Raw genomic sequence first — 13,636 nt, forward strand, 5'->3', positions numbered from 1 at the left:
AGTTCGTCTAATTTCTGCCCTGCTAGAGCTGCCCCGGTCAACTGCACCGGTCAACAAAAGTGCTGTTATTGTGAAGTGGAAACATCTAGGAGCAACAATGGCTCAGCCGCAAAGTGGTAGGCCACACAAGCTCACGGGAATCGTCTGTCCTCGGTTGCAACACTCACTACCGAGTTCCAAATTGCCTCTGCAAGCAACGTCAGCACAATAACTGTTTGTCGGGAGCTTCATGAAATGGGTTTCCATGGCCGAGCAGCCGCACATAAGCCTAAGATCACTATGCGCAATGCCAAGCGTCTGCTGGAGTGGTGTAAAGCTCGCCGCCATTGGACTCTGGAGGAGTGGAAACGCGTTCTCTGGAGTGATGAATCACACTTCACCATCTGGCAGTCCGACAGACATCTGGGTTTGGCGGATGCCAAGAAAACGCTACCTACCCAAATGCATAGTGCCAACTGTAAAGTTTGGTGGAGGAGGAATAAAGGTCTGGGGCTGTTTTGGCCTGCACAGAGCCCTGACCTCAACCCCATCGAACACCTTTGGGATGAATTGGAACGCCGACTGCGAGCCAGGCCTAATCGCCCAACATCAGTGCCGACCTCACTAATGCTCTTGTGGCTGAATGTAAGCAAGTCCCCGCAGCAATGTTCCAACATCTAGTGGAAAGCCTTCCCGTAAGAGTGGAGGCTGTTATAGCAGCAAAGGGAGGACCAACTCCATATTAATGTCCATGATTTTGAAATGAAATGTGCGACAAGCAGGTGTCCACATACTTTTGGTCATGTAGTGTACCTTGGAAAGTTATTCAGAATTCATGGAAAACTTAAGGCATAGAAACCTTAATTGACTTGGTAATAGGAAATACATTTATTTCCATGACAGCTTTAAAAAGCAATTTTGGGTTGACCAATGTAGATATTTTCAAATGCATCCAACTTAAATGTTTTCTATCACAAATGTCGATTTTAAATATTTTGGACATCAGAGCAATCTTGAGGGAATCCTATTTGAGTCAGAAAAGGATATGGAAAAAAATATGAACTATTGGAACCAAGATTTTAAAATAGCTGATATCGGTACAAGATATTGGCACGAGATTACAGTTAACAAAAATGTACGCTTAATCCAGTAAAAATGAATGTATAGAATGTATTATACTAGAGATAGAATTCACAAATTCTACAGCACAACGGCAGAGTCATATCTAAAGTGTAAAACTACTAATGACTCAATATGCCTTCTGGAAATGTTACAAAATTCAAATGTTATGAGTGGAGTTGGAAAGATGGATGACAGAGCTATTGCAAAGTAATTGTACTTGTAATTCGTCTGTCTGTACATTTCAAGACATGACATATGAGGGTGCAGTGAGATACCTGACGGGTTGGACAATACTCTTCTCATTATCTTTTTTATAAGTATTCTCAAAAACTGGAAATCAGCCAATCCTCCGTTGTTCACACAATGGAAAGGTCAAATGCTTTATTATCAAAAAATTGAAAGAGCATGGGCAATGGAGAGAAACAAAATGGTGCAGTTTGAGGCCATGTGGCAGAATGTGATAAGGGTCCTGAAGATCGGGGTGGGGGCTAGTGGATCTGGGCAGGTGTGATGTAGGGATGTTTGTATGATGTAGTCATTTGTATGTGTATGCTTTGTATTGTCTATAAAATACAATTGCATTTTTAAAAAAGAGTGAGAATGAACTGCATGGTTTCCCGAATCGTAGTGGGAGGACCACCACATCATCACGTGACTCCAAGTTTACTTTGATATGATGGATATTATATCAGTATTTGCGGATAAATGCGTTTCCAAATACCAACACAATTAGATCCCACCATATTGAATGGACAAATTATCTTTTGGCATTTATACAATTGTACCGAAACTTCCTGTTTCCATCACAGCTGTCCAGATTTTTTTTCTCTAAGGTATGACTTTACTTGCATTAAAACTGTGGATGGAAACGTGGTTAGTCCGTCAAAAGTAGAACTCAAGTCCACTATTGTATGAAGAGTTGCATATGTAAAAAAAAATATTGTTGGACAATGCATCTCCATTGTCATTCATCCTGCAATGAATGACTCCCATTGAAAAAGCATTGGCTCCATACGAAATTCTCGGCTACAAAATTCCAGTGTGTCAGAGCCCTTAGACCAGGGTTCTTCAATTCCGGTCCTGGAGAGCCGAAACACCTCTGTTTTTCATCCTCTCCTTCTAATCAGGGGCTAATTCAGACCTGGGACACCAGGTGAGTGCAATTAACTACCAGGTAGAAATAAAAAAAGAGAAGTGTTTCGGCCCTCCAGGACCGGAATTGAAGAACCCTGCCTTAGACTATTGAGATGCACTCCGTTTGGCAACCTATTCTCTATTTAGTGTCATGCTTTTTATCAGAGCCAAAGGGTTTAGGGGGCCACTTGGGACAGAACCACAGGTTCAACTAACATGATGGATTTTGATGTGGCTTGATTCATTATATTACATCAAAATGGCTAACTATCACAAAGCCAGATGAGTTTGAGAAGTACCCTACATATTTCAGAAAACCCCCATGCTACTCTCCTTTCAATTTGAATGATTGAGTTGTGTACAGGAAGCACAGGAGCATTACAAATGCATAGAGTTTTTAGTGATTGCTTATGCAGAATGACAAATTATGTAATTCGATTTGACAAGGCAGAAGTAGATTTATCTGGAGAAAAATGAGGAAAACATTTTGGGTGTTGGCCAGGTTGACTCTTCCTTCACATGCCTTTTTGTAGGGTGTTGGGGTTGTGGTGTTGCCTCTCTCAAAATCATTTCAGAGTTCCTGATATTGGTTTAGCCACAATATAATCTATAAATTATCCTTAATACCTTATTATGATGAGATGCAACCCCACATCTTCTGAGAGTGGGTGCATACTTGAAAGTGAAAGAGGCTATTTTATAATCAGGCTCTTTTACATGAAAACGTCATCATACGCATCATCAGCTTGAAGTCCCGTGCTGATCTGCCACGTGAAATTCATTGAAGTGTTGGTCCTGATCACCTGTGAATGCCACGTGTATCGGGAACATATGTCTTGGAACACAATGCTATAAGAGACAATGATAAACGCAATACTTGACCATACGACAATAACAAAATGGGGGGGGGGGTGGGTGGTTGTGGAGCATGGGGGGATGCCCCAAAACCACCCACCCTATAATTTCCCTCTAAATGTTATATATTGGTGGCAACACTTTTGTCAATCTCTTCCCCCCGCTCCACACATGACGGTATAAACTGGCGTGGTGCGTAGCATAAGACCACTGGTATCTGCGTGACAATGAAGGTACATGATAAGAAAGGCTAACAATGGCACAGGAATCTGGGGTCTGAGAGCTGCTGGAGAGGAAGGGAGGACTGAGTGCTGCAGCTTTAATAATGGATGCCCTTTTCGGAGTGCAGACCTTGGCTGAGTCCCAAATGACACCCTATTCCCTACACAGTGCTGTTTGGGACGCAACCCCCTTCGGCTCCGAATGCAGGTTCAGGTTGCCTTGTCATCCAGCCCCCGTCCTTTAGCCTTTTAAAGGGACTGGAGGGCTCAACAACAACAACAATAAGCTTTTTGCCGGTCTCGTTTGATAAACTCAAACGGTTGGATATTTTCTTGCTCGATCTAGGTGCAGACTGCAGCTACAGAGGAAGATGAAAGGATTTGTACCACAAGCGAAAACACACTGCTGGTGGATCCCTTATCGTACCGTTGAGTGGCATTTCCTTTCTGAAATTCTATTACAAGTCAAAGGCCACAGTTAATTGAGTGGTCCCTGTATGACATTGATGTCAGTGAGGTCATGTTGTGTGTTGTAACCTAATTATAAATGGTCAGTTAAAGCATAACACAATGATCTCCTTAGGGGATTTCTTTGGAAATGGACTCAATAGTCTTTTAACCTCAGTCCATGTGAAAACAGTGTAGTTAATCAATAATCTATTTATACGTCACCTTGATTGACTTTTCATTTAAGTACTCAGTTAAACATATGTGTAAGTATAATGGTGAAAGGGGTGGAGATGGAATCACAACACTGACTGATATTACATTTACATTTACAAATTGGTGCATTCACCTTATAGCCAGTGGGATAACCACTTTACAATGTTGTTGTTTTTTTGGTGGGGGGGGGTAGAAGGATTACTTTATCCTATCCCAGGTATTCCTTAAAGAGGTGGGGTTTCAAATGTCTCCGGAAGGTGGTGAGTGACTCCGCTGTCCTGGCGTCGTGAGGGAGCTTGTTCCACCATTGGGGTGCCAGAGCAGCGAACAGTTTTGACTGGGCTGAGCGGGAACTGTGCTTCCGCAGAGGTAAGGGGGAGCCAGCAGGCCAGAGGTGGATGAACGCAATGCCCTCGTTTTGGGTGTAGGGACTGATCAGAGCCTGAAGGTACGGAGGTGCCGTTCCCCTCAACTATATTATTTGTACAGCTCTTCATTGATTTTCACTTGTGATGGTTTTTACCTGCTGTGTTTGTCTCCTTCGCCGCTTGTGTCCCTCACTTTCAGCTGGGCAATATTGGAACAGTAAGATATTTGGGGTGTATTTGACAGAATCATTTATTAAGTTCTGGTCTGTGTTCATTAGAGAAAGCAACTGAAAATGTTTGAATTTTGCAAACGGGAAAAAAAGTTTCCTATTGGACTAGTAGGAGGTAATAATTAATAATAATAGATTTAATTGATATAGTGATTTTTCCAGATGCTCAAAGTGAATACATGGTAAAAGTCCCTCCCTGTTTCAGTCTGTTTTTATCCATGTGGTGCCTAATGAACATGACCCTTATCCTGTTTTCACGGTTTCAGCACTACAGACGGAGCCTAGTAAAATAACCAGCCATATTCGGGGACAGGCACCATTGTCATCAACAAAATCTATGGATTTTGGCATAATTATTACCCACTCATACTGTTTATACACACTCACTGCATTAGTCACTGCATTCATTAGTGAGTGGTATAAATATTGTCTTTGCAGTGATTCATCATATTATACTGAAGTGCTCCTCTGTAGTATTGGTCAGTTGTAGGTCAGTTGGTAGAGCATGGTGCTTGTGACGCCAGGCTAGCGGGTTCGATTCCCAGGACCACTCATACGTAAAATGTATTCACGCATGACTGTAAGTTGCTTTGGATAAAATGGCATATACACTGAGTATACGAAACATTAAGAACACCTGCTCTTTCCATGACATAGACTGACCAGGTGAATCCAGGTGAAAGCTATTATCCCTTATTGATGTCACCTGTTAAATCCACTTCAATCAGTGTAGATGAAGGGGAGGAGACAGGTTAAAGAAGGATTTTTGAGACAATTGAGACATGGATTGTGTATGTGTGCAATTCAGAGGGTGAATGGGCAAGACAAAAAATTTAAGTGCCTTTAAACGGGGTGTGGTAGTAGGTGCCAGGCGCACCGGTTTGTGTCAAGAACTGCAACCCCGCTGGGTTTTTCACGCTCAACAGTTTGGACTGAGATGTCTTATTTAACATACTCTTTGAAGAGGTAGGGTTTCATACGTTTTTCGGGAAGATAGACAGGGACTCTGCTGTCTTAGCTTCAAGGGGTGCCAGGACAGAGAAGAGCTTTGACTTGGCTGAGCGGGAGCTGAGGCCAGAGGTGGCAGAGGTGGTTTTGGTGCTTTAAGAGATACGAATAGGATTAGCAGCCTGTGCTCATCAGTACAGTGAGCTGTGGTATTTAGTCTCATTATTCCCACTATGATCAACATCATCAGGAGATGCAGTGGGGTCCTCAAGGGGACAATTGTTTAACAGGTTCTTGAATAAACATAACTTACTGTAAGTGTCCAAAAAAGTGAACTTGCATGTCATTATTTACAGACCAAATACAGTTTGCTACAGTAAAGTTTGTGGTACCAGTATGTACAGTACCAGTCAAAAGTTTGGACACACCTACAAAAGATTTTCTTTATTTTTACTATTTTTTACATTGTAAAATAATAGTGAAGACATCAAAACTATGAAAAAACACATATGGAATCATGTAGTAAAAAAGTGTTAAACAAATCCAAATATATCTGAGATTTGAGATTCTTCAAAGTAGCCACCCTTTGCCTTGACGACAGCTTTAAACACTCTTGGCATTCTCTCAACCAGATTAATGAGGTAGTCACCTGGAATGCATTTCAATTAACAGGTGTGCCTTCTTTTTGTGGAATTTCTTTCCTTCTTAGTGCGTTTGAGCCAATCAGTTGTGTTGTGACAAGGTAGGGGGGGTATACAGAACATAGCCCTATTTGGTAAAAGACCAAGTCCATATTATGGTAAGAACAGCTCAAATAAGCAAAGAGAAATGACAGTCCATCATTACTTTAAGATATGAAGGTCAGTCAATACCGAAAATGTGAAGAACTTTGAAAGTTTCTTCAAGTGCAGTCGCAAAAACCATCAAGCGCTATGATGAAACTGGCTCTAATGAGGACTGCCACAGGAAAGGAAAACCCAGAGTTACCTCTGCTGCAGAGGATACGTTCATTAGAGTTACCAGCCTCAGAAATTGCAACCCAAATAAGTGCTTCACAGAGTTCAAGTAACAGACACATCTCAACATCAACTGTTCAGAGGAGACTGCGTGAATCAGGCCTTCATGGTCGAATTGTATAGTTCCCACCGTGAAGCATGGAGAAGGAGATGTGATGGTGTGGGGGTGCTTTGCTGGTGACACTGTCTGTGATTTATTTAGAATTCAAGGCACACTTAACCAGCATGGCTACCACAGCATTCTGCAGCGATACGCCATCCCATCTGGTTTGGGCTTAGTGGGATAATAATTTGTTTTTCAACAGGACAATGACCCAACACACCTCCAGGCTGTGTAAGGGCTACTTGACCAAGAAGGAGAGTGATGGAGTGCTGCATCAGATGACCTGGCCTCCACAATCCCCCAACCCCCACCCAATTGAAATGGTTTGAGATGAGTTGGACCACAGAGTGAAGGAAAAGCAGCCAACAAGTGTTCAGCATATGTGGGAACTCCTTCAAGACTGTTGGAAAAGCATTCCAGGTGAAGCTGGTTGAGAGAATGCCAAGAGTGTGCAAAGCTGTCATCAAGGCAAAGGGTGGCTACTTTGAAGAATCTCAAATATAAAATATATTTTGATTTGTTTAACACTTTTTTGGTTACTACATGATTCCATATGTGTTATTTCATAGTTTTGATTTCTTCACTATTATTCTACAATGTAGAAAATAGTTAAAATAAAGAAAACCCCTTGAATGACTGGTAGTCTATGACAGAGTATCCGTTAATAAACCTGTTGTTGTTTGTGAAGATATTGGAAGATTTCTCAATATAATTTACCAAATGTTTTCTACTAAAAATCTCTCATCAGTATTGCATCCTATGTGGCAGGACCCTCCTGCAAGGTTATGTGGAAAGGGTCTGCAACACGTGGACTCATTACTGGTGTCCCTCAGGGCTCTGTACTAGGTCCACTTTTGTTTGCCAAGTCACTTTGTTTTGGCAAGTGACAATAACAGCTGTAAACTTTGCTTTTATGGTTAGTAAATGCATGCAAAGTTGACCAAAATGGCAAAAGTGAGACATGCTTTGATTTGTAAGCCCATTTAGTAGTGCTGGGGGGGGGGGGGGGGTTACATATCGGGATATTATTTTTGACAATACATCGTATCGTTCTGACAATATTACTATGTTATTTTTGCGCTAGTTGGCTGTAACTGCACCAAAACTCCAGTATCTTCCCTTCAAAGCTTGTTCTCCATCCTCTTTTTAAATAGGGAGTCAATTTGTTTTCAGCACTTTTATTTCCATGACTGATTAAAACTTGTTTTCTCATGGCTCTCTCCTGTCCCTCTGCAGCAGACATATGGTGAGCAATAAGTTTGGAACATCGAATCGCAATAAAATCACAGCATCGAATCGCAATACATATAGAATCGTGAGAATTGCAATACATATCGTATCGGCACCAAAGTATTGTGATAATATTTTAATGTGAGGTCCCTGGCAATAAAACATATTGGATGATTCTAACTTCATCAGTTGCATACCAATATGACATTTACATATTCAGGTGTGTGAATTAATTTGCACAAATCTAACTTACATTTAAGCACTGCAAAGTACCTAAGCAATCTGAAAATCTTCTCAGACACCTGGCTGATGGCTTCATGGTAACCAAGCCAGACATATTGAGTAGTTGGAGTGGTTTCCAAAGCATCTATTTATTCAAAGTAAGTGTCAGTAAGTATTAGTCTCGGAGTGGCTCAATTCACAGGTTCTTCAATGTTATTTTAATGTTCAACTTTTAACATCAGAGCAACACAACCAACATGCTGCGTGATAATACAAAATACTATACAACGGTATTTTCATTATCAAGTTCATCCTGTCATAATCTAATAGACAGAACAACATAACTTGTTGTAAAATTACATCGAAAATGTTCAAGCTTGGACTATTTTTTACAGCAAAATGACAAAGTATTAATTTTACTTGTTAGAACACAACATATAAAGAAACACACATCTAGACAATATTACATTTCGCTTTAACATTTATGAGTATCGATTCAAATTGGAGTCGTTGTGTAATGGGACTACAACATTTAACAGTTGCTCTTCTTGAGGATTATAAATACCTCATTCAAAAATATTTCTATACACATCATAAATTACATTCAATCTCTTGAGCTGCATAAGCTATATGTACAGAAAAATGTCTTAGGGAAATCTTTAAAACATTTGCAAACAAATTGAACATCTGTCTCATTCATAAGGATATTGACACCACAATTATTTCAGTAATTCTGCGGCATAAATTCTTACGTCTGAATCGGCTCCTTAGACACTACAATCTATTCATATTGACACCACAATCTATTCATATTGACACCACAATCTATTCAGTAAATAGTATTGACACCACAATCCATTCAGTAAAGGATATTTACACCACAATCTATTCATATTGACACCACAATCTATTCAGTAAATAATATTGACACCACAATCTATTCATATTGACACCACAATCTATTCAGTAAATAATATTGACACCACAATCTATTCATATTGACACCACAATCTATTCAGTAAATAGTATTGACACCACTATCCATTCAGTAAAGTATATTGACGCCACAATCTATTCAGTAAAGTCTATTGACACCACAATCTATTCAGTAAAGTATATTGACACCACAATCTATTCATATTGACACCACAATTCATTCAGTAAAGTATATTGACACCACAATCTATTCATATTGACACCACAATCTATTCAGTAAATCATATTGACACCACAATCTTTTCATATTGGGGCCGATTCCGACCCGATTTAATCGCGTGTAAATGGAATGTAATTACCTTTTTTATGCACTGTTCTCTCTATGTGTATTCTGACCTTGAACTTAAGCATGAGAATAGCATGCTATTCACCTGCTATTCGTTTGAGGTGGAGATTGAATAAATGATTCCACCACCTTTACGTGAGAGGAAACCATGAATAAGGTCTAGCGAACCTACCGGTTCCAAGTGGAAAAAGGCATCTACTTTATTTTTTCAGCTAGAAATAACACCATTCTCCATGCACTGTTATTTACAGCTTGATAAGAGCTGTTGATAAGAGCTAGGTAAATTAGTATTCCGTTTGGATAAGGGAATTATGAATATTATAAACACTTATTTTACATATATTTTACCTTATAATCGCTGGAGACAAATGTGAAACCAGTCGTATGGCAGCAAACTGAAGCATATCAACATATCAACATACCCACAGTAAAGTTGATGAAATGCTGTGCCATTATGCAGAATTTAAATTGTACAGCATTTTAACTTGCAGGGATGGGTACTCTCTAATGTCTTAATTATAGGCTACCCCTGACTTTCCCTGTTTCCTATTTCTATCATGTTAAATATTAGCCACTATCAGTATCGACCATCAGTAATAACAACACAATTTTCTGAATGAATCAAACCACCGTTTTCTTTCTTTCTTGCCTAAAGGCTCTCCAAACCTGTTTTTTATGATTCATAAATATTCTCCTAAACCTAAATAATCTACAAGATTAGAGTATTTTTAAATCCACCAATTGGTGCTGAAACGGAGACAAATATGCATATATTTAGATGGCTTTCTTTCATCGATCCCTAATATTCTGAACCTGTTCTCTTGATATATTCTAGTGAGTCTGTCAATGAAATTCTAACTAAAAGGTACACCTTATTTAAATGTACTGAAAACCCTATTGAATGAAAATTCCACAAGAAAATGTTGGCCAGCAAGTAGAAGGGTTTTCAGCGGCTGAATTACATTTATTCAGAGCACGCAAGGTAGCCACACCTGCAGCGCGCGTTACGCGACTGAATAAGGTAAGTCTGAATACCAAATACTGAGAAGTACGTAGGACAGGCATAAATTCTTACGTCTGAATCGGCTCCTTAGACACTACAATCTATTCATATTGACACCACAATCTATTCATATTGACACCACAATCTATTCAGTAAATAGTATTGACACCACAATCCATTCAGTAAAGGATATTTACACCACAATCTATTCATATTGACACCACAATCTATTCAGTAAATAATATTGACACCACAATCCATTCAGCAAAGCATATCCATTCAGTAAAGTATTTCCCTCATTAAAATGCAAATCAATTTATAACATTTTTGACATGCGTTTTTCTGGATTTTTTTGTTGTTATTCTGTCTCTCACTGTTCAAATAAACCTACCATTAAAATTATAGACTGATCATTTCTTTGTCAGTGGGCAAACATACAAAATCAGCAGGGGATCAAATACTTTTTTCCCTCACTGTACCCTGCGTAAGGGCTGTTCTTACGCACAAAACGAAGCGGAGTGCATGGATACAGCCCTTAGCAGTGGTATATTGGCCATATACCACAAACCCCCAAGGTGCCTTATTGCTATTATAAGCCAGTTACTAACATAAATGTAACAGTAAACAAGTAGTTCTGTGTCATACATGTGGTATATTGTCTGATATACACACTGCAAAAATGTTCATTGATATGTACAGGTAACTGACAAAATAAAGGAAACACTTGAGTAAATGAGGGATACAACGTATATTGAAAGCAGGTGCTTCCACACAGGTGTGGTTCCTGAGTTAATTAAGCAATTAACATCCCATCATGCTTAGGGTCATGTATAAAAATGCTGGGCAGGCCATTATTTTGCCTGCCATGGCTAGGCCCCTTTAGGATGACAATGACCCCATCCACAGGGCATGAATGGTCACTGAATGGTTTAATGAGCATGAAAACAATGTTAACCATATGCCATGGCCGTCTCAGTCACCAGATCTCAACCCAATTGAACACTTATGGGAGATTCTTGAGCGGCGCCTGAGACGGCGCTTTCCACCACCATCAACAAAAACACCAACTGATGGAATCTTTTGTGGAAAGATGGTGTCGCATCCCTCCAATACTGTTCCAGACATGTGTAGAATCTATGCCAAGGCGCATTGAAGCTGTTCCGGCTCGTGGTGGCCCAACACCCTATTAAGACGCTTTATGTTGGTGTTTCCTTTATTTTGGCAGATACCTTCTACCAATGACTACCAGTGACTGTAATTAGCTCAGAAATATATTGTTTTGTCATGAATCCGTACTCATTCAGGTACAGCTGTCAGCTGCATTGGTGCCAACCTCATCCCACTTGATCCCCAAATGTTTTTTTGGTTGACTTCTCAGAGAGGGACTCTATCTCAATAGTATTTTCTTGATTACTCTCTCCTGACGTCCTTCTCAGAATTAATTAGAGGATGAGGTCGAAGGGGAGGTAATTGATAGATTTCAGATAAGCCTTCCTTTCAGTGCTCTGGGCCATAAGGTGCTTCCTCTTTCAAACTCCAACTACATGTAATTATGGTCAATTATTGTAGTGGTTAAGGACTTATGGGCCTGCCGCAACGGCCAGCTCTCCTGTGGCATCTTGTTCCCCAGGACCACCGGGATGTCGCCCAGGGTGGAGAAGGTGTTCACACGGTGCAGTCGCTGGGACGTCACGAGGCTGCTGCTGTTACCCCCTGGCCCCCGAACCCCCTCTCCTCTGTGACGGGGGGAGAGGTCACGATGACAAAGGCAGGACAGGAACTTTTCATGGAGCGAGGCGTAGATAAATGGGTTGTAGCACGCCGAGCTCATGGCAAACAGGTGGCACGACACTTGGATCACGTTGACGTGGCTCTTGCCCAGGATGGTGAAGTCAGTATCCAGGTCGCGGATGAGATTGACCACCTGAAGAGGGAGCCAGGAGAAGGCAAAGCAGAGCACGGACACAAGCAGGAGGCAGAATGTTTTTCTTCTCTTTCGCCCCCAGTTCATTTGAACTGCCGCCATCAAACCAGAAATGTTCCTTTGTCTCAAGTGGTAGGAGATAGCGAGGTAGGATGCAGACACAGCGGCGAGTGGCACAAAGTAGGAGAAGAGCAGGACAAAGCAGGAGTAGACGATGCGTCCCCGTTCCTGGCCATGCCAGAACTCCTCGCAGACGACCATGTGGAGACCGGTGGCGCTCAGGTCCAGGTAGCCTGTGTGGAGAGCCGTGGGAGTGGAAAGTGCAAGGCTACACAACCAGATGACAGCCACCAAACCCCAGCAGAACTGGCAACCCACCCGCCTGCGAATGGGATAGGCCACAACGACGTACCGGTCCACTGCGATGGCTGTGAGGGACAAGACGGCGGCGAAAACCGTCGCCGACTGCATCAAGGTGACAAAGTGGCACATGAAGCGTCCGAAGAGCCACCCTCGCTTGTCGAAGGCATAGGAGGCCGTCAGGGGCACACAGAAGATGCACATGACCAAATCGACCAGCGCCAAGTTGCCGATCAAGAAGTTGGTGGTGTTGTGTCTCTTCTTGTTGAGGCCGATGAGGAAGAGCAGCAGGAGGTTGCCAGAGCAGGCGACCAGGACCACCATGGAGTAGAGAGGGATGAATAGGGGCTTCAGGTCAAATAGGAGGTCCAACCCAGTGAAGGAGGAGGAGGAGGATGAGGAGTAGGCCGGGAGAGATGTGTTCTCTACCCAAGAGCAGTTCAGAGAAAACTCCCTGTTGTCCATCACTGTAACACACAACAGAACAGGGAATACATCAGAGAAAACAACATCATGGAAAACATAATCAGAGAAAACAACATCAGGGAAAACAACATCAGGGAAAACAACATCACTGAAAACATAATCAGGGAAACATCAGGGAAAACAACATCAGGGAAAACATAATCAGGGAAAACAACATCAGGGAAAACATAATCAGGGAAAACAACATCAGGGAAAACAACATCAGGGAAAACAACATCAGGGAAACATCAGGGAAAACAACATCAGGGAAAACATAATCAGGGAAAACAACATCAGGGAAAACAACATCAGAGAAAACAACATCAGAGAAAACAACATCAGGGAAAACATCATCAGGGAAAACAACATCAGGGAAACATCAGGGAAAACAACATCAGGGAAAACATCATCAGGGAAAACATAATCAGGGAAAACAACATCAGGGAAAACATAATCAGGGAAAACAACATCAGGGAAAACATAATCAGGGAAAACAACATCAGGGAAAACA

General features: G+C 41.3%; 1 protein-coding gene across 1 annotated transcript; it reads right to left on the minus strand.

Annotated features, from left to right (window-relative positions):
* Window positions 1-11,916: 11,916 nt before the first annotated feature.
* Window positions 11,917-13,125, minus strand: prlh2r (prolactin releasing hormone 2 receptor; the record flags this gene model as incomplete). The annotated part of the gene is made up of 1 exon (XM_084182377.1): window positions 11,917-13,125. The coding sequence occupies one exon, from the start codon at window positions 13,123-13,125 to the stop codon at window positions 11,917-11,919; it is 1,209 nt and encodes a 402-aa protein (XP_084038503.1).
* Between the last annotated feature and the right edge of the window lie 511 nt (window positions 13,126-13,636).

This window comes from Coregonus lavaretus (genome assembly GCF_964263955.1).
Source record: "Coregonus lavaretus genome assembly, chromosome: 18".
Taxonomy (NCBI): Eukaryota; Metazoa; Chordata; class Actinopteri; order Salmoniformes; family Salmonidae; genus Coregonus; species Coregonus lavaretus.